The 19933-nt window shown below is 41.6% G+C and overlaps 3 protein-coding genes across 10 annotated transcripts in view; all 3 read left to right on the forward strand.

Moving 5' to 3' along the window:
- The first annotated feature begins 69 nt into the window (after window positions 1-69).
- On the forward strand, window positions 70-15651 carry fw (CUB and Sushi multiple domains furrowed). Of its 4 annotated transcripts, none has more exons than XM_012296519.2 (23): window positions 70-491; window positions 585-672; window positions 8456-8573; window positions 8983-9041; window positions 9877-10086; window positions 10372-10467; window positions 10567-10689; window positions 10780-10943; window positions 11022-11148; window positions 11662-11811; window positions 11892-12068; window positions 12177-12356; window positions 12463-12581; window positions 12794-13028; window positions 13092-13265; window positions 13336-13515; window positions 13605-13850; window positions 13933-14112; window positions 14198-14371; window positions 14448-14627; window positions 14705-14813; window positions 14887-15069; window positions 15140-15651. In XM_012296519.2, exons 1-23 carry the CDS (start codon window positions 483-485, stop codon window positions 15243-15245), a joined length of 3387 nt encoding a protein of 1128 aa, XP_012151909.2. In that variant the 5' UTR covers window positions 70-482; the 3' UTR covers window positions 15246-15651. The 4 variants fall into 4 exon arrangements, with proteins under 4 accessions (XP_012151909.2, XP_076385979.1, XP_012151910.2 ...); XM_076529864.1 differs by having other exon boundaries at window positions 76-263; XM_012296520.2 differs by lacking the exons at window positions 70-491; window positions 585-672 and adding an exon at window positions 1327-2236.
- Window positions 15652-17324: 1673 nt separating this feature from the next.
- Window positions 17325-18611, forward strand: sqh (myosin regulatory light chain sqh). The gene is made up of 3 exons (XM_003708013.3): window positions 17325-17523; window positions 17596-17809; window positions 17890-18611. Exons 1-3 carry the CDS (start codon window positions 17334-17336, stop codon window positions 18008-18010), a joined length of 525 nt encoding a protein of 174 aa, XP_003708061.1. The 5' UTR covers window positions 17325-17333; the 3' UTR covers window positions 18011-18611.
- A 224-nt stretch (window positions 18612-18835) lies between these two features.
- Window positions 18836-19933, forward strand: part of LOC100880587 (uncharacterized) — a 40528-nt gene continuing 39430 nt past the window's right edge. For 4 of the 5 annotated variants that reach the window (XM_076529899.1, XM_076529902.1, XM_076529900.1 and 1 more), the window contains exon 1: window positions 18839-19517. The gene's annotated coding sequence lies outside the window, so the exon portion shown is untranslated. Of the gene's footprint in view, window positions 19518-19933 lie in introns of all 5 variants that reach the window. The other variant, XM_076529903.1, reaches the window with a different exon arrangement.

Consider the following 19933-nt stretch of genomic DNA (forward strand, 5'->3'; position numbering starts at 1 on the left):
TCTGCCCGTTGTTTGATCGAATTACCGTATCTTTCTTCGTTTCTTTGGGAAATCAAGAGAAGACACGAGGTTCAGTGAGGTGAAAGGGGCCCGAGCACCTAGTGACGTAGTGTGCTGGTAGAAAAAGAGGGAAAGAGAGGGATAGAACAGCGATAGAAGGAAGATAAAGGTAAGAAAAGGAGACACGAGAAAGGTTGAAAGGAGAGAAGCCGAACGGAGTAGAAGTGGAAACGCGATCGTACGCAAGAGACATCGTGACTCAGGTGGGGAGAGTGATGTGGTAAGAGAGACAGAAAGGTGGGGCTTAACGGTAAAGTCGGTGTAACCTTATAACAGTGTTTTTCAATCCTTTTTTTCCTTGCTATCACCCTGTTTGGATACCCTAGACAATGGGGTGTTTCTTCATACAGAGAACATTACCACCACAGATTTACAATATAAAAATAAAATAAAACTCCATTTCCAACGCAACGTCGACTGTAATGTCACAAGTAAGAGAACACCGATGAACTCAGTCATTTCTGCCTCGCATCTGTTATTTATAATAATTAGAAAGTAACAAAGCAATGTCTCCGTTTAAATAGAAAGCAACGAGGAAAGAAGGGGAACAGGAAAAAACAACGCACGCGGATTTGGATCATGGAGCAAAATATAATTCATGCATTTGTCAAGGTAAACGGGGCGGCAGTCAAGGATGTTAATGAGAAGGAAAATGCGCCTTCGACGCGCGCGCATTTTTAAAATTGTAGCGAATGAGAGCGAGTGCCGACAAGCAAGTGTACTCGACAGTTTTAAGTACAGGAATTCTAGTACCGATTTCAACTAGTCCTTTAATTGTGTTCCATTGCGGCTGCATTTTCAAATGGAACTATTCGGTAGATTGCTCAATATGCAACCTGCTATGTCATTTAATTAGAGTCAGCACGCTGGCCGATATCGATTTCGACGTTTTTGGTACACGAGATAGTTACGCACCAGGAAACGCCTGCTCTTTCTAAATCGGTCGCTTCTCTTGCAGAACTATTTCACTAATGTGCAACTTCTGTAACCGTGTACAGGTAAAAGTTGTTACTTGATCGTATGCTGGTTCTTTTACCTTGGGCACGTTACGCATACAAGTATTCACGCTGCGGTAAAAACGCGTCACATTCGTGGACACGCAAATAATCTTCCTGATCTCGGAACCAACAAAGTTATTATACGAAATTTGAAGATAAGTAATACCTTTGAAATCTTCGATCAAGAAAATCAAACCTATGTTAACATTTTTGCAATTTTTGTAATTGTCGTATATTTTAATTCTGGAATAAAGTACATGAACTTTATCCTTTTAGCAGCTGATCTTTGTAACCGCATGTCTGAATAAATTAGCAGAAATATTTACGTCGAAGGAAAGTAAAGCAGAGTTGGGTGGTGCAAGGCATCATTGCCGATAGCATAGCGAAAAATCGAGAGGAACGTAGTCAAGCATAGGTTCCCTCATGGTGGCCAGCTGGATGCACGTTACATGCAGCACGGTACACCGTACTTTCATAATGTCGAAGGAGAGTTGAAGAGAGCCGAGAGGCCTGTGGCACTCGACGGACGGCTAGTGAAGGGAACGGATCGTCATACTCGGTCAGCGAAAATGCCGTCCAAAAGTCGCGTTTAAATCCGTCTTCCATAAGAGACAAATTCGAAATTCTCGCGAACTAGTTTCGACCGTGGTGGCTTTGGTAATACTTCTCCGGCAACGGTTGGAGAAACGTTTCCGCGCCCTCCGTATGGGCAACGAAAGAACGACGTCCACGCTGAGAACCATGAAGAATCGTAAATCGAAGATGGAATATCGCGAGTACAATTTCACGTAGTGTAAGAACGAAATGACGACGCGTTTATGTACGGTGACCAAAAACTTGTCCATCGAAGAGCACGCCTGTAGAACATTTTTAGAGTGATCGTAAAGTTATTGTTTAGTTTCCATTTTTTTTAAATCGAGAACAATAGATATATTTTGCAGTCGAAGCAAATTTTGAACGGTGGCACGCGTCGAACAAAGAAACTTCTCGTGAAAGTTTCTGTGGTGGTCGGTAAAGTGTTCGCCGGTAGCGGATACGTGCTTGTGGATGATCGCGAGCAAAGTTGGTGCGCTTTCGATGTAATCCCGCCTTTCGTCGAGGGCAAAGGAACGATATATCGAGGATGACGCGAGAGATTCTTCTATCCCTTTTGGGGATCCTCGTCGTGGGCGCAGAAGGCACGTATCTTTCAACTTGGTTAATTCGATAATTGTCCGGTAACGTAAAGGCAGTGCTCAGTTCGCTGATTGGAATATTGTTGTGATACGTTGACGCCATGAGGGTGATTTGTACCAGCAGCAGGATTAACGATGTAAAAAGGGGAAAGGGAAACAAATTGATAACTTATAGTAAAAAGCTAAGTTGTACGTGTAACAATTGATATTATAATGTGTCGCAATAAGACCACCATTTTCATAATGGCAGTCGACGCGTTAAACACGAATCGAATGCATTAAAATCGCAGGAAGTTTTGCGATCTCGGAGTCCATTGAACCACGTCGTCGATAGAAAGGTTCAAATATTTCGAAATTCGAAGTCGAAATCGACGGCTCGGTATTTTCCAACTATTTTGTCGGCAGTAGTAAGAAAAGGATACAGGAATACCGTACAAAACAGGTACCGCCCACTCGATTCTCGTCCACGCGGATTTTCTGGTGTCTCGAGGTCACCTGGTGTATCTCCTTCAAAATAAAACGCACAGGTTCTTGGTCGTTTTTACGTATTGTTTTCGACGAAATCTTATGAATTCCACTGAAATTTTTCACCATCATTCTTCGAACAAAGCATCCCACGCTGTGCAACAGTTGTTCTTTGAGGGAAGGATGGTTAACGCTAAAAATAACCGTTTCGTGCAAATATTACGTGCGGTTCCCAAATTCAGCGGACCATTTAAAAGTATCCACTGACCGTACACAGGATATAGGGTGCATTTGCATTCGCCCTTCCTGTTTAACGTGTTCCCTGTCGCATGAAATTTAACCCTGTCGCTGCACACGGTGTGCAACGTGTACGTATTGTAATTTGGACCAACATGAAATGTTAAGTACCGAGTACCAAATGTCACACATTAAACACGGTATATTGAATATACCAAACAGCAAATATTTATTATCACGTGACTAACGCTTGCTTCATCGACAGAATATATGTTAATTGTAGAAAACCGTGAGTTGGCGCGTTTTCATTTTGCGGAAACTTTTCACCAAAACCTTTCATAAACGTTATTAGTCATCGGGGATTTACGCGGTGCAGCATGTAACCATGCAGACCGATTTAGCCTATTCTCTGGTTCAAATTTCGTGCTTCTACCCCAGCCGACTCGTTATTTCGCCGGTTTTAATTCGAATAAAACTGGTCTCGCAACGTAGGAAGCAAGACTCGCAGCGAAGGCAGTCAATCGAAGCGAGTTTTGCCTTTTGTAACTCTTATTCTCCTAGTTGACCTACATGAAACACCTTGGAGGTATAGTCATTATATTTCTGTACGTGTAATAACGGCTCTGTAATGTCAGCTTTCGTAGTACTTTTTGAAAGACACTAATATAGCATTAACTTCATTGGGAACACGTGGACCTATGGCAAATGTTTTTTAAATAATATATTTCCCGTTTTTTAACGCGTCAGACTGAGTCTGTGCTTGAATAAAGAATTATTAAGTACGACACGGTGAATATTACGTCATCGATCCGTAAACTATATAGCTTTTCAGAAACGCTCGGTTGAACTTTCATTTACAGCGGATAAAAACGCGGTGGAAGGGTACGTCTCGGTGTAAAGATAATTGCTGCTTGAAAATAATACCCTTCTCGATGTTGGTTATTAAATACGTGAGATAATTTTCCGGAGGTTTGTAATTAAAGAAGAATACAAATTAGATTTGTTTTCGAGTGCATCGGATAAAAATAGGAACCAAGAAAGAAAGAAAGTTTTCATCTCGATATCTATTATTATTAACTCTTTGTATGTTATATCTCCCGGCTATCTATTCTTGCAATTTCTGTTAGAATAAAGAACGTAAGATTGCTACAAGGCTCAACGTCAGAATGAGATAATTTGAACGGAACGAGATACGCTACAATGATCGAAGCACTGTTCCCATGATTACCGTATAAATGGAGTGGTCTGCAAAAGTGATAGGTAGAAGTTAAAGTATAAAATATGGGTAGGAGAGTCCAGTTCACACGCCTTTGACCGATCCCATTCCAGGGACTCGTAGGTGGTGATAGACACCAATAGTACCTGCGGCAAATTTTCAAGCAATCCAATCACCGTATTCGCACTTTTAACTTTATAGTCCTAACGCATTACTGTTCAGTATTAGAGCTCTCTAGTTAGTTAGCTCTCTTCCTTAACATTAATCGAACTTATCAACTTGTTTTAATAATACTATTTTTGAAACACTACCGATTTTTAACCATAATTGCAATCTGTACTACGATCATTGTCATTGACAAAAACCATAGAAGATGAAGAATAACACATCGATTCAGTCGATGAACGATAGAGCACGAAGCTCGATTAAAGTGGGGAGGTAAAAGCGTCCTCGAGATTCCAGGTGAACGCTTTTCTTTCGTTCCCGCTAAATAGGAAGCGTGTCTCGCTGTTAGCCACGCTTCGAACTTGCACGTTTTCATCCACGTTTCCCCGTCGAGTTAATAGCTGAGAGCGTCGTAACATTTAGCTCCGACCGATTTAGCTAGGCTCTGAATTGAACGATAACCCGTGCTCGGATAAACCCTGGATGGGTGGGGCACCATGCCCGATACAGGTGAAATTTCAAACGACATGCCACTTCCTACGGTTCTTGATCAGCATGCTCCACGCGTCGACCGTATTTTAGTCGTGTAACGCAATTTGATGCTACACATCGATTATACAATTGCATCGGCTCTCTTCAAACTGTGTTCGCAACAATTTCTCCTATTACGTCTCTGTACGATATTTACGGAACGATTACGGGATGATTTTTATTTCCCGACGTGTTGCGGATGTCGCAAACGGTCATCGATCGCGAAGACACGTGCAGCGCGTGCTTTATCGTGCGTCGCACAATAGATGAAGAAACGTCGTGAAAGAATTTTCCCGTTGTTCCTCATCGATGGAAACCGATGGTCGATCAATTTCGGTACGAATTCGGCTACCCGTTACTTCTATGGATTTTCCTTTTCGGTATCAAATAACGACGTTAACCGGTTCTTCGATGACTTGGTATAAGGCGGTTGTTAAATTCGCTCTCGATGCCTCGTTTACGTAAATCGTGACGACATGTAATATCCAGTGTTCTGCGCTGCCAAATTAGGTACTTAACCATTTAAAATAGAAATCGTTCGATATTCTCAGCGATTAACGATGAACTATGATTGTTTCAAAAACACTCTTCATAGAAAATTAAAAATTATGAATGAATCTGTAGGTAACTTTTTCGAGCGGTAAAAATGCACCGAAAAACATGGAAAAAGTTTGAATTAAGTCTAAGAATGGTCGAGTGTATCTTTAACAATGCCTCTCTCCTTTTTTCTTCCTTTTTTCAAGATAGATCGCAAATAGGCCCGCCCACTTTCCAACTTCCTGACAATCGCTTTTGTACCTGCGATATTGCATCGGTGCACACGAGGTGTGCAGCCAGATATCTGTATTTGTGTCTCCCCTCTATGCATATCGGCATAATTATTGCAAAAAGCACGCGCGAAATGTTTCTTCCAATGTTACATGATAAAATATGAAGTCGGTACGGATTACAAAGGTGGATCATTGCTATCTAATTCGAAGGAATTACCGGGTGCTGGTTGTAGAGTAAGCTGATTATCGAACCAAGACGAAATAGGAAGGAATGTTGATTGGAAGCATTCCAAGTAGCTTTACAATCGAAGATAGTGGAAAATGGCGATAAACCAAGAACTGTACCGTGACACGCTTCACTGGTAGAGTAGTCCCGATCCGAAGTAGCTCCATGTCGTACCGTTATTTCGGCTTCAAAGTTTTGTAACCGCGTGACCCAGACCCACGAAGCGATCGGCGAATGCCAAAGACTACAGGCTAAAGCTAGTAACGTGCTTACACGTACGCAACACAGACGATCGGACGATCAACCGGGAATTCTTGACCTCTTCGTCTCCTCTCGGATCTGGATTCTTCGAGGTTCTTTCTCGGAACCCGTCTAACCATCCGCAGTAGACGTTGAAGAAATTTTATTATTCTGGATTCTAACGAACAACTCTAACCTTGCAAAATATCCAATTATTGTTTCATTCTTTGCTTTAAATTCATACCCTCCAAGCAGCTTTTACGCCATCTATTTTTATGCCATCTAATGGTGCCAGACTTTCAATGCTGAAATCACTACTTTCTTAATTAATGGCACGAAGTTAAACGATTCTTCCGATTACTTTTGCGATAAAACGCACAAAAGTCAAGTTAAAGATCCGACGACCTTTGTTCTCAAACAGCAATTTCTTCTAATTAAGAAGATTTATCTTCGAGCACGCGGTGAAATGATTTTAATTATATAGAAAGTGAGCCGCTGTGGACTCGGTTGAACGCGTCACGAGAAGATGCGTTTCGAATCGAAATAATCGCGAACGATTGTACGCGCGAACATGTTTGTGTTCGCTTTAATTAACTCGTTCGCACGAAACGGTAGCTCCGATGTCTCATGAGAAACGGCCGGCTTCCCGAGAGTTCCAATCGAATAAAAAAAAAACAGGAAGCTTTCACTCCGCGATCAAATCGCGCGCGTGACTTTCGTATTCAAATTCAAATTAACGGATTCTCGCAGGGATTCGAAAGAATCAACTAACGTTGTATGGAAATGTAAATTGGGATCGTTAAGATCGCTGATTGGAAATCAAAGGCCATCTCTCGTGATCAGCCTTGAAACATTGGCGGAAACTTCTCGTTTCACGAGCCGCGCGACTGCACGCACGCTTACAATTGCTTTTACGATTCTATCACCTGTTTACGGGATATAGAGGTTCTTTCAAAATTTCAAAGCTTTGGTCAGACACTTCAAGCCTTGAGCTACTGCATATTACAAGATATATAGATAGAGTCTCTATTTGCAGAAAATTATTCGGAAACTGAATCAGGACGCGGGATTTTGAATAATGCTTTTTTAATCTTGCACGATCTCATCAACTTCTCAATAGCGTTCGAGTCTTCGGAACGCTTGAATTCTCCAAGATTTCGTTCGGGTCCAGGTTTCTCAGAAATTCTCCAAATTCCGTGCCGATTGATCATCGTCCGGAAGAATACCTTTGTGTCTTACTATTCGACTATTTTTCGAATGTTCAGTATGTAGAAATAGAGAAGAATCTGCGGTTAAGACTTGTCGTGAGAGTGTTCTGTGGCAAACTTCCAGACATCCGCTAAGCCGCGCTTTTCACTCGAAGGAACTTTTTTTCTTCGACGTACACGATCTTCACGATGCTCAGTAGCGTCCATAGCTCGATAGTTTTATGGCTATCCTCTGCTCGACCTACTAATTTCCAACCTTTTGCGGACGACAGAGAAAATCCGTCGTACGTTCAGTTTCCCGACTGTTAGAATTTATATAATGAAAGACGCGTGGGATTTTGTCCAAGGTTTCTCTTCGCTTCGCGTCGTAGTCATTGTTTGATTTGCTTACTTTGAAAGCGAACTATGGACGATACCTTCTAAACTCGAGCGGTATACGGAAAGGGGCTATGCCCTTGACACCTCTCCTCCGGTTAACGACAGGTATTACGTAACGAAAGTCAGAAGAAATTGAATGAGAAAGAAAAACCGTTAATTGTCTTGCAATCGAGTGTTGTTTCTTATCGTGTTTGGATTTGAATTGAAAGCGGGACTACGATTCAAATTTAGGTTGACTCTTGCTACACTGTTAATTGCTGTAACTGTACGGGGCTTCTGCGAATTCGAACGTAAACCCAGGAGTTATGGAAGTACTGGCAAAAAATTCTTAGTAAATTCCCTCGTAACTTAAGTCAACCCTTAATTTTCTAAGAATAAAGTTTGATCTCTTAAAAGAACCTTGGAAGAACCGAACATATGAAGAACCTCAAATGTTTATTCAAATTTGAAATCTGTAATAAATTATTTGAACGACAACCTACTAAAAATTACTCGAAAAGATCAGTAATTCGTCGACAGTGAACAGTGACTATTTTACGGTATAATTTTCCAAGCAAAAAGTAAAGTGTTCCTCCGGAGAACGTGCAGTGTACCATGAATCATAGTCTAGAAATCGAAACGGCAGCTTTGGTAATTTAAAACGATGAAATGTTGAACAGTGCTTTAATACGCCATTACAAACGCCGCTAAACTGGCTAACCTAGCGGTTAATGAATTTAGTTAATTTCAAGGCAAGCTGACTTTCGAATGGTCGCGACTGAACTACGGAATTTTTCTTGAATACAGGATTGAAGTGCGGTCATCCAGCGGTACCGATGAACGCCAAGGTGTCATTGTCCGACGAATCATTAGCAGTTGGCACTTTGGCGACGTACACCTGCGATGCCGGATACGAACTATTTGGGTAAGTATAATTGACGCTTTACAACGTTGGCTGTCAACGTCGACTGCCTCCTAAGTGGAATGCGATTTTATACAATGATTTGTCAGTCGTTTCACGGAGAATAACTTTAGCCGCAAACATTTTTATAGCACGATTCCAGTGCCCTACTACTGATATCGCACGGAAGGAATATAAACATTAGCATAATTTCGTTCGTAAAATGTAGAGATAGACTGCATGCACGTAGCATTTGCAACCGAGCGAAACGAGCGTTTGTATAGCACGATCTATAGCTGTAGTTATTACAGACTTTCTCCGTTTTCATGTAATTTGTATGGTTGACAATATGTCTTCTCGTGTTCAATATGTCCATCGTGCGCATCGAGGTTCAAAGAATTTCGATTATCCGATCCAATTGTTGGTTGTTTAGCAGTGGCAGCCTGTCGTGTAACTCTCGAGGGAAATGGCAGGGAGATCTACCATTTTGCGGTAAGCGTTTCATTTCTCTTTTTACAAATTCTAATCGTTTAAGTCATACACTAACTATAACAGTACGTTGACTTCTGAAAAAACCACAAAATAATTTTTGATCAATTTCAATGTATAAAAATACCCGTAAATGCGTCGTAAAATTTCGGTGAACGAAAATTGCGATGCATTTATCGAATCGATACGACGCATTCGATCACGCGTCCCAGAAAAAGACAAGATCGAACGCGGCTTTCTCTTCGCGAAAGAATTGCTGCGCTCCGCGATCAAGAAGAAACTGAACTCTTTCTTCTTAAAATGCAATGCGGAGTTACTTTTCTGTCTCGAACGTGTAATACGATAGAAAGCGATTTTGTGTATGCCACGAAGCAACTGTATCGAAATTCTACGTCTCCGACCTTTGGTCTTTTTTCTTTGTTTCGTCGACGGAACGTTTCACTTTTACCGGCAAAATCGGTTCGAAAGAAAGTTCGCGAATGGCAAAACATCGTGTGTCTGAACGTTACGCAACCGAGGATCCGTTCGGTGACAGCCAGACACAAAGGCGGTTCGCGTGGAAATGATTTTAAACGACCAAGTCAACGGGAATGCGGAAAAAACGACGAAACCGGAAGATTCTGAAAGGCAAAGTACGTAGGACTCGGTGAAACTAGCTGCGACACCGGATAATCGTTTCTTTCTATTACGCTAAGTGCATCCTGCCGTTAATGAACGTTTTGTTACTTGCTCGTAACGGGCGACACCTTTCTTCTTTGACTCGGTTCTACGCAATTTGCTTCGCGGATATTATCGGAAAGTTTGCAACTCTTCTAACAGTGTTATTACATCGATACAGGAACGAACGTTGCTTTTCGCAAACCAACGAATCAATCGACGACCGTACGAGGAGGAGACGCCGGCCACGGCAACGACGGCGACTCCAGCACCGAACACGATGGAAAAAGATGCACGGAGACCCAAAGCGAGCCCAGTCCTTGGTGGAAGGTCGACCTTCTGAAGTCGTATTCGGTAAAAGTCGTCAGAGTAACGACCAGAGGTTGCTGCGGTAAATTTTTTCTCTTTTATTTCTTGCATGTTTATCCTTCGCCCGATGAATGGTGCCACTATCGAATAGATATCATTGTGCGGATTTAACTTAGCGTCAAGTTTTTTGCTTTAGAACGGGCTAACGTGACTCTGTCAGTTTCGAATACTTATAACTCAATCGGTAGATACGCTAAAGTAAACTGTGTCGAAAACTCTCCACGGAGAAACTTCTGCTCCGTTTGCTTAACGCTTTTGCTAGACTAAGCAGTGTCGAAACGAGATTAGAAAAAATGTTTCTCGACAGGCCACCAACCTCTGCAGGACATTGAAATTCGCGTTGGAAACAGCAGCGTGGAATTGCAGCGTAATCCTTTGTGCGCCTGGTTTCCTGGCACGATAGGTAAGCGATCGAGGATCGATGAAAACGTGAAATCTCGTTGCGACATTCTGATCCTCCTTAGCGAAAGTGGCATAACGATGAACCAACTGATTTTTGCAGAAGAAGGAATCACGAAGACGTTCGTGTGCGCCAGGGCATTGATCGGACAGTACGTGTTCTTGCAGCTAGTCGGCGTCGAAGGAAGCCTAAGTCTGTGCGAAGTGGAAGTGTTCGCCGTGGACGGTAAGCAAAAAATTGACGAGGTCGAATCACCGATGGCAACCAATTGTCAAGTAAAATTCCTGTAGGAAAGTTCTACCTGGTTTTTCGTAGAGTTCTCGACGGACAGGTGTGCCCAGACCGGAACACCGGCTGACGCTGACTTGGCCGCTTTCAATTCCACCTGTTACGAGTTCATCGTGAAGAAAGGTGGTTCCTTTCAGGAAGCCAGAAACTATTGTCGGACCAGAGGCGGGGATCTCGTGCACGGCTTCAAGGTTCCTATAACGAACATCATTAAATTTGTTCACGAATGTACCGTTTTCTTTGCCATAATTGTATGTTTTTGAACACAGGGTGCCTCGCCGGTGTACATACTGAATAATCTCGAAAGGAGAAAAGATAAACTGAAGACGCAGCTAGTTTGGATAGGCGCTCAAAAGGAACCGTTGATAACGGCTCGAACCTGGAGATGGGTTGACGGTGAATATTTCGAGAATATCTCGTTTCGTATTTCCTGTTCTTACCGTCAAAAGACTTTTTCTCTTCTCACGACTTATCGGTGGCGTTCATGGGAACAGGGTCGATGGGGCACGATTGAGTAATGTCGTTTGAAATTCGTCGAGTCGGGTCGATCGATTTGCTTCGTAATTACACGGTAATTATATTACGAAGCATCGCTTAGGGATTCGTTTGGAAATTGGTCATCGAAGTCTACGAAATCGAAGATCGACTCGACACGGTCGACTGTCGACGCAACCGCACGCGCTAATAAATAGAACGTGAAAGTTACGACTATGAGGAAATCAACGGGAAGTTACACCCGCGAACGTCTGTGTTCGAACGTATAATCTTCGTTAATTGTTTGTTGCGTCTGGATCGAGCAGACGAGGAGATTATCTTAGATTGTAGGATTCTTGGCGAAAGGTTAAAGACCCTGTACTGTGCCGATAAGCTTCCGTTAAGATTTCAAAGGTTATATCTATTCTTTCGTAGGAGAGATTGTTCAGAAACCTTCGTGGGGTAAGGATCAACCGAACAACTACAACGGCGAACAGAATTGCGTGGTGTTGGACGGTGGCCGTAGTTGGCTATGGAACGATGTCGGTTGTAACCTCGACTATTTACACTGGATATGCCAAAGCAGTGAGTAAACGCATATTTACTCGTGATATGCAGCGAGGAAAAGGAAAAGTTCGATCGTGTAAACTACCTTGTTTTTCTAGGACCACCCACCTGTGGCAGCCCAGGGAAGTTCGAGAACACGACCATAGTTGGAAACAAGAGAACCATTGGCTCTATCATAGAGTACGTCTGTCCTGACGGACACATGTTGATCGGATCGAAGAACAGAACGTGCGAGGTAAATGGTTTTTGGAGCGGCGAGGCGCCCACGTGCAAATGTAAGTTGAACCGCACGCGAGTCGCATAATTGTCGGTATAAAGATAATACAGCTGCTCGTTTGTAATCGCCTCGCGTATTCTCAGCGTCGCGTTTTAAATGCTTGCAGTCGTCGATTGCGGTCCTTTACCCGAGCTGGAGAACGGTGCAATCACGTTGGTCGACAAAAGAACGACTCATGGTGCGCTCGCCGATTACGCTTGCAAGGAAAACTACACGCTGTTGGGTGATGCCAGACGTCGATGCGGAGACGGCGGTATTTGGAGTGGACATCAACCTCAGTGTTTATGTACGGAATCTATTTTACGATAACCGTGCAACATTAGCTGCAATATTATTGCATAACATAAGGCACGCAAAATACGTTACACGATATATTGTTTCCGATTGTGCAGTTGATTGGTGTCCAGAACCACCACAGGTCAACGGAGGAGTAGTAACCACCACCGGAAGAAGAGCAGGATCTACTGCCACTTATTCTTGTCAGAATGGTTTTATTCTATTTGGGGACAATGTAAGTAATTTCGTAAGCAAAGCTCGATGAATCTTTTCTCTCGTTTAATATGCTCGAAGCGTAATGCGATTTCGAGAGTAAATTCCATTACGTCTGTCTCTGTCGATTACGGTTGTATTATTTATAATTAAGTCTCAAAAAAGTTTGCGCAATCAGCACGAACGGAATATTAAATATCTCGAACGCTATAATATCTGATTGAATTTCGAAAGGTCCTTACGTGCGACATTGGCGGAGAGTGGTCCGGCAAAGCGCCTCAATGCCGATTCGTCGACTGCGGAGCGCCGGCCCAGATAGAATTTGGTTCCGTGACCTTAATTAATGGCACCACCACGGTCAAGAGTTTGGCGGTGTACACGTGTCTAGAAGACTACTGGCTGGTGGGCGAGGGGAAGCAAGAATGCACCAAAGAGGGGAAATGGAGTCACGATACACCGTCGTGCGAATGTAAGTCAATATACACAACCGTTTAAAGTTTCCTGGTGATATTTCAAAATTACTTCGTTACAGTGATTACATGCGAGGAGCCAGATGTACCTGCCGGAAGTTACGTGGTCGGGTACGACCTGAACGTACACAGTTCCATCGAGTACCACTGCGAAGCAGGCTATCAACTTCAAGGCGAAGCCAGACACACGTGCGGCAGAGACGGCGAATGGACTGGAGAAGTTCCTACGTGCGAATGTATGCAAAAGTTTTGTCAACGATTTGAACCGGTGAAAGAAAGAAAGGTTTACGATGTTCTGTTTCATAGACGTGGACTGCGGGAATGTTTTGCCCATGTTGAATGGAGCGGCGGAATACGTGAATGGAACGACGCATCTCGGAAGTGAAATCACCTACAGTTGCGCGAGAAACTACAGGCTAAACGGAGTGTCGAGGAGATACTGTTTAGACAATGGTCAATGGAGCGACGCGACTCCAAAGTGCGAAGGTATTCGAGCATATGAAACTTGTACATAGAATTTATTTCACAGACGCGCGACAATAGACACCAACACCGATGTAACGCTTTTGTCGCAGAAATTCGTTGTCCCGAACCCGTGTACGCGGACCATGGGATACTCTCGGTGACTGGGAACGATCGAATGTACGGCAGGACTTTGATTCGTACCGGAACGCCGGAGAATTCTAATACCGGTGCGACTTCCTACAAGATTGGCGCTCTTGCGAAATATCGATGCGAAAGGGGATACAAGGTGGTCGGGGAACCTCTTTCCACTTGCGAGGACAATGGAAAATGGAGTGGCGAAGTTCCGCGATGTGTCTGTAAGAGACATTACAAAATTGATCTATTTAACCAAACACTAGATTGCAAATAATTGACTTTGAGGAAATTGAAATTTCTCAGACGTCGATTGCGGCAAGCCGGAACATATTCAACATGGAAAGTACACCCTGACTTCGAACGCGACTTATTATGGGGCAGCTGCGCTTTACGAATGCGACGGAAACTTTGAACTGGATGGATTCGCAAGGAGACTGTGTCTCGAGAACGGTACCTGGAGCAGCGACACTCCGGTTTGTAAAGGTAATTCTCACAAGCGTAATTAAACTATATGCGTTATCGACTTTTATCTAAAAAGTGAAACGTCGGATTTCTTATTAACATTCAGAAATTAGATGCAAAGATCCTGAGAAAGAAGGAGTATTGTCTACTCAAGTTTCCACTCACAGCGTGGGAGGAGTGGCGCACTATAGTTGTCCACGCGGATTCTACATGGAAGGAAACGAGACTAGAATATGCTTACAAAATGGATCATGGAGCGGAAGCCCTCCCGCCTGTTTCTGTAAATATACAATCATCTGGTTCATCTTCGAGTAATTTCCATTCGCATAAATGAAACCGAGGCTTTTGTTTAACAGCGGTGGACTGTAAGCATCCAGGATCCATAGAAAATGGAAGAGTGATAGTAGTAAATGGAACGACGATTTATGGAGGAACTGCAGAATACCATTGTCTGCCGCAGTACGAGAGGGCAGGACCATTCTTGAGAAAGTGTCTAGATACCGGTTCGTGGAGTGGCGAGGAACCCAGATGCGAACGTAAATTAATGAATTAAATAAATATTCGAGTTGGCACAAGATCCTTCAAACATTAATTTGTACGCGTTGCTCAACAGTTATGCCTAACGAGGTAGCAGAATCTCAAGGAGTAGGTACCAGTGTCGGTATTGGAGCTGGCGTGATCATATTTATATTAATTATACTTGGACTCGTTTATCTAAGACTGTACGTAAAAAAGTAACTTTTCTGACAATAACCAATCTACCAATATGATTGATATAACATATAACATATTTAGGAGGAAAGCTACGCCAGTGAAAAACACTGAGAACGTTCAAGCAGCCGAGAGGAAAGAGGACCAAAATGCTGCTGTCATGTCTTACGCTACTCTCAACGATGGAACACCTAACACTATGTACGAAAATGTGCCAGAAGACGGTCTTTACGACAATCCGTACAGTATCAGTGGCAGTACTTATGGGTAAGTAGATAACATATCTTGTAAAATTAAAAAACGAAAGTTGTGATAAATTGCTTTCGTTACATCGAAGGTACGGCACCAACATGAGAAGACATTACGGTAGAACGGGACACTACGAAGCGGAACCAGTGTCAAACAGAAACGGCATTACCATCAACGGAGTGTCTGTGCGATAGTTCGAACTATATATAAAAGTTAGAATCTGTCCCTTAAAATTGGATATTATTTATGTACAGGTAGGAGGATACGAGTACGCGAAACTTTGTTGTCTTTATTTATATTATTATATTCGGCGCATCGCCGATTTATGTAAATAAGTAAAGAGGAGGAGTGATCTTAAAAAGATATTCACGAAAAAATTCGCGCCAATGTTGTCCATACCAATGATGAATAACGCGTTTTATCGACGGATGGTAACCATGTATCGTCATACCTATTTGTTTGCATTCGAAGTTAATTGACGATTAAATTCATGTATTATTATGTATATAGAGTGTTTACCCTGATTTAGAATTATCATTTGTAACATAAATTCGTATTTTCGTTGGTTGTGCGAATAAAGAAACCAATGCTCTTGTTTTATTTCACTGTTTATTTTATATTTGCGGAATCCTTTGTGAACGAAATTAAATCCTGTACTTTTTTAAGTAGGTCCAATAATATGTCCTCTGTAATTGCGTTCGAAAAATGTACCGTAAACAAGATTGCGACACAGCTATATCGGGCTCTTTCACATCCTTATAAGGCGATGATTTCTCCGTGAACAGCTTGCTCCGGTCTAACTACGGTTCGTACGATGACGTATCTCCTCGAGGCTTACTTGGTCCACCATCGTACCACTGAATACGTTTCCGATAAAAAAGATATAAATTATTCTACATGTACTATTCGACATTTTGACAATTTCGGTACAGTGAAATTTTTTGTAAATATAGGTACAGGTAGTTGGATCAAAAGAGGAATTTTTTTTTAATTAAAAAATGAAAATGTCGATGTATTTGAATGAGTTCGAATGTTGAAAGAATCGATCATTACAAGTAGACCGTCCCTGTAAATAGCTAAATTCTATATAAATGATAAGAGAAAACATCGCTATAATAAAAATCTGTTTCAAAAAAGTTGTGAAGTAAATTTTATATTATGAGAATGTGAATATTTTTTAAAGTAGGATTTGGGGTGAGTGCCCCATTTCTCGGTTTTTAGGGGCGGCTCTGGTAATAAAAAGAACTTTTTTTTCATGGCCTAATTTTTTTTAGCATGACTAGAAAAGGTTGGTGCACTGCATTTGGGATCTTTCGCCAGATGGCGCACCTATCCGGGTGTGGTGAATAAGCATAGAGTGACGCGTAACGTGAGTCACAGTGGTGCACGAGTGTCTGTCCTGTTCTGTATCTCGTGATTTTGCTATTTGGAAGCTTATATTTATCAGGTTTGTTGAATATTTGTGTACTTATTTTAATATATCAATGCGACGCTTTTTAGTCATTGATTCAATTGTCCGAGGGACTGTCTGAACAACGTGAAATATTTGACAGCAGTTCTCTTGCTTACTAAGGCGGCCATTGTTATTGTATCGAAAGGGATATTTTTCTCGTTGATTTGTTTAAATTGCACGTTTATTTTCGTTTTTTATTACTTAAACTCATTGTATCACGTATTCCAATGAGTTTACGAAGTGTCGAATGATTTTGAAGGAAGTTTTGCAAAAGTCAAATATAGCCTGTACGTACACAGTACAAATATAGCAAAGCAGAAGTTTTAAAACAAAGGCTCGTAAAATAACATTTATAAATAAATTTCAAGAAGTAAGTTTAGTATCATATTAACTATTTATTTTTAAAGTGGATGATAGAATAAATCGACGATGCATGGAGTGATACCTATTTCAAAAAGTGTAACGCTTGTTTAAACATTCCTGCTATTTTTGTGTTATATTGTTCGGTAAAATATAGTTTTATTGTACGGAACGATGAGCAAGCATTTGCACAAAGATACGAGTGTACGTAGAGTGTGATGTCCTCTTTATTGAACAACCACGTAGACGATCTTATTTTTATCCTGATTCCCTGGCTTAATTATCCAAAAATAAATAGTAGCTCGATAACGGTGAACTTAGTAAGTATTCGTCGTTACAATAGGTATCCTTTAATGATACCGTATATTTTTGTTACCCAGCAAACTTTTAAAAAAATTAAGGAGTTTTCGTATGTGTTTTATGTATATAATTAGAAAACGATTTATGTTTCTGATTACAGAATACAACCATGTCTTCGCGCAAAACAGCTGGACGTCGTGCAACGACAAAGAAGCGCGCCCAACGCGCGACATCAAACGTCTTTGCGATGTTTGATCAAGCTCAAATTGCTGAATTTAAGGAAGCTTTTAACATGATCGATCAGAATCATGACGGTTTCATCGATAAGGAAGATCTCCATGACATGCTCGCTTCGTTAGGTAATTTATCGACGCAGTTTTGAAATTTCTTCTTTTACGATATTGTGCATAATATGTTTAAATTTTATTTAGGTAAAAATCCCACTGACGACTATTTAGAGGCAATGATGAACGAAGCTCCGGGACCAATCAATTTTACGATGTTCTTAACCTTGTTCGGTGAAAGACTTCAGGGTACAGATCCGGAAGATGTTATCAAAAATGCTTTTGGTTGTTTCGACGAGGAAAATACTGGCCATATAAACGAAGAGCGTCTTCGAGAATTACTTACAACAATGGGTGATAGGTAATTGGTTTAATAAAAAATATATAATTGAAGATAAAATGAAAAAGCAACTAACTCGTTATTGTTTTTCGTATCTGTAGATTCACAGACGACGATGTCGATGAAATGTATCGCGAAGCACCAATCAAAGGATCGATGTTCGACTACATAGAGTTTACACGAATTTTGAAACACGGAGCTAAGGATAAGGATGAACAATAAATAAATGAATGTAAAGTTAATTGTTCTTCGCGTTTGTGTGATTCAGCGTGTAAAACGCTTTTATATGGTTGCAATTGTAAAGTTTGAAATATTGTATTTTATACATCCTCTACTAACGAGAATAATCGAAGGAGTAGGATTTGTATTATTTTTTGAGAAACTGCCTTATGTAAGCCATAAATCATGTACACATTAATAATATTTATTTGAAGTTACTCGGAAATCAAAGAACAATTTAAACGAATTTGATCTTGGTATGAATTACAGTCATAAAAACGATAAAACAAAAATGTAATATATATATATTATATACTACATTAACGTGTAGTTGTTAAAGAGTTGGCATTTATATTTTAATATAATAATGTATTGTATAACGAAAACGTGATTTAACATTCGCGTTATTCAACTTTTATATTTGAAAAGAATAAAAGCAAACATTTAATATTTAAAACACTGTAAATTACAGAAGCGTCTTAGTAATATATTTTAAATCCTGAAATACTTTTAGACAAATGTACCGAAACTCTACCACCTGTACAAATACTTCTAAATCACACGTTAAAGATGCAAGAAGTTAATAATAAAAGCATGAAAAATTTTCAATGATTTCTTTTCACGAAACACATAGTTGTTAAAGAGAATACTAATTTAGTCGTTTCATTAAATAATTTTGAACGAAAGATACACGAATGACAAGACTCGACCAGATTTCGGTGGTTGACAGGCAGGATCGTTCTGCGTCTGCGCGCTAGCGTTTATGTACAGTACGTACGGGATAGAGTCTCGCTAAGCCGCAGTATCATTTCCACTGGTGCGAGTGTGGGGTGCGCTTCGTTTTCTCGTTCCGCCGTTTCCACCGCTCGCGATAGCTTTTCCTGTCGCGTCCTTTTGCTCGATGGTAGTATCATCGAAATTCGTGGCAACAGAGGACTAGCCGAATACACGCGTTCGACAGTGCATTCGAGAGCATCGGCTCGCGCCGATCTCTTCTCGAAAAAAAAAAATACGGACAAGATCAATCGCCCTATCGAGGAAGCAATGTCGCTCGATGATCCACTAACTTTTCGACGCGGTGTGTTTACTAGTTGGTGGATGTTACAGTGAGTCACACGGTGTCTCGTGCGAATATCGTCAAATTGGCTGTGAGTGAATGTTCTGAGAATCGAGAGGACGAAGAGAGAATGAGACGAGAGACGGCCGAAGCAGAAGCTGCCAGCCGCGAATTGGGTTACGTCCCGTTCGCCTGGCAACGATATATGACGCAACGGCCACCCTTCGCTGGTACCGTGGATCCGACAGGACTTTTCTGAGTCTCTCGTCCGAGACACGCAAAAAAAGTAACGCGTAGCGCGTTCCATGCGATCACACATCTCCGCCCCGCCGATTCGATTGCGCAGCCACTTTTGGAGGTTAACCCATCACGATTAAGAAACTTCAACGAAAGCGACACTCACCCAGCGAGCCGGATCAGCTGTTCCCGAGGACGACCTCTCGACTACCATCGGTGAGTCTGCTTTTTTATTCAAATCGTTATCGCGTCTGCATCTGATCGATCGAGATAATCATTTTTTCTCCAATCTTTGATCTCGCCCACTATCTCGTTTCGACTCTTCCTATCGATTTCGAATCGCGCGTACAATCGTCTCGACGTCTTCTAACGATATCGTTTTCACGGATTTCTGCCTCTGCACGAACTCAAATATCGTCGCGTTCACGTTCGGTCGAACGTGAATATTTTATGCGGAAGCGATAAGAAGAGACAATAAACGATGTCGTAACAACATACGCAACACGTGACTGTCAAACGAAACGACGCGTGTACCGTGTACAAGCGGCATGATGTAAAGGAGCCTTTTGTTTCAGAACTGTAATTACGACGATGCTGAATGATGCTCGTTCGTTACGCGACGAGTCTAATAT

This window comes from Megachile rotundata, chromosome 3, assembly GCF_050947335.1.
Source record: "Megachile rotundata isolate GNS110a chromosome 3, iyMegRotu1, whole genome shotgun sequence".
Taxonomy (NCBI): Eukaryota; Metazoa; Arthropoda; class Insecta; order Hymenoptera; family Megachilidae; genus Megachile; species Megachile rotundata.

Excerpts from the sequence above, each read along its gene's own strand:
- fw (XM_012296519.2), top strand. Across the intron at positions 11,149-11,661 it reads AACCTGGAGATGGGTTGACG|GAGAGATTGTTCAGAAACCT; the intron begins GTGAATATTTCG and ends ATTCTTTCGTAG. Across the intron at positions 14,814-14,886 it reads GGACTCGTTTATCTAAGACT|GAGGAAAGCTACGCCAGTGA; the intron begins GTACGTAAAAAA and ends TAACATATTTAG.
- sqh (XM_003708013.3), top strand. The coding sequence starts at position 17,334 with ATGTCTTCGCGCAAAACAGCTGGACGTCGTGCAACGACAAAGAAGCGC. Across the intron at positions 17,524-17,595 it reads TGACATGCTCGCTTCGTTAG|GTAAAAATCCCACTGACGAC; the intron begins GTAATTTATCGA and ends AATTTTATTTAG. Across the intron at positions 17,810-17,889 it reads CTTACAACAATGGGTGATAG|ATTCACAGACGACGATGTCG; the intron begins GTAATTGGTTTA and ends TCGTATCTGTAG.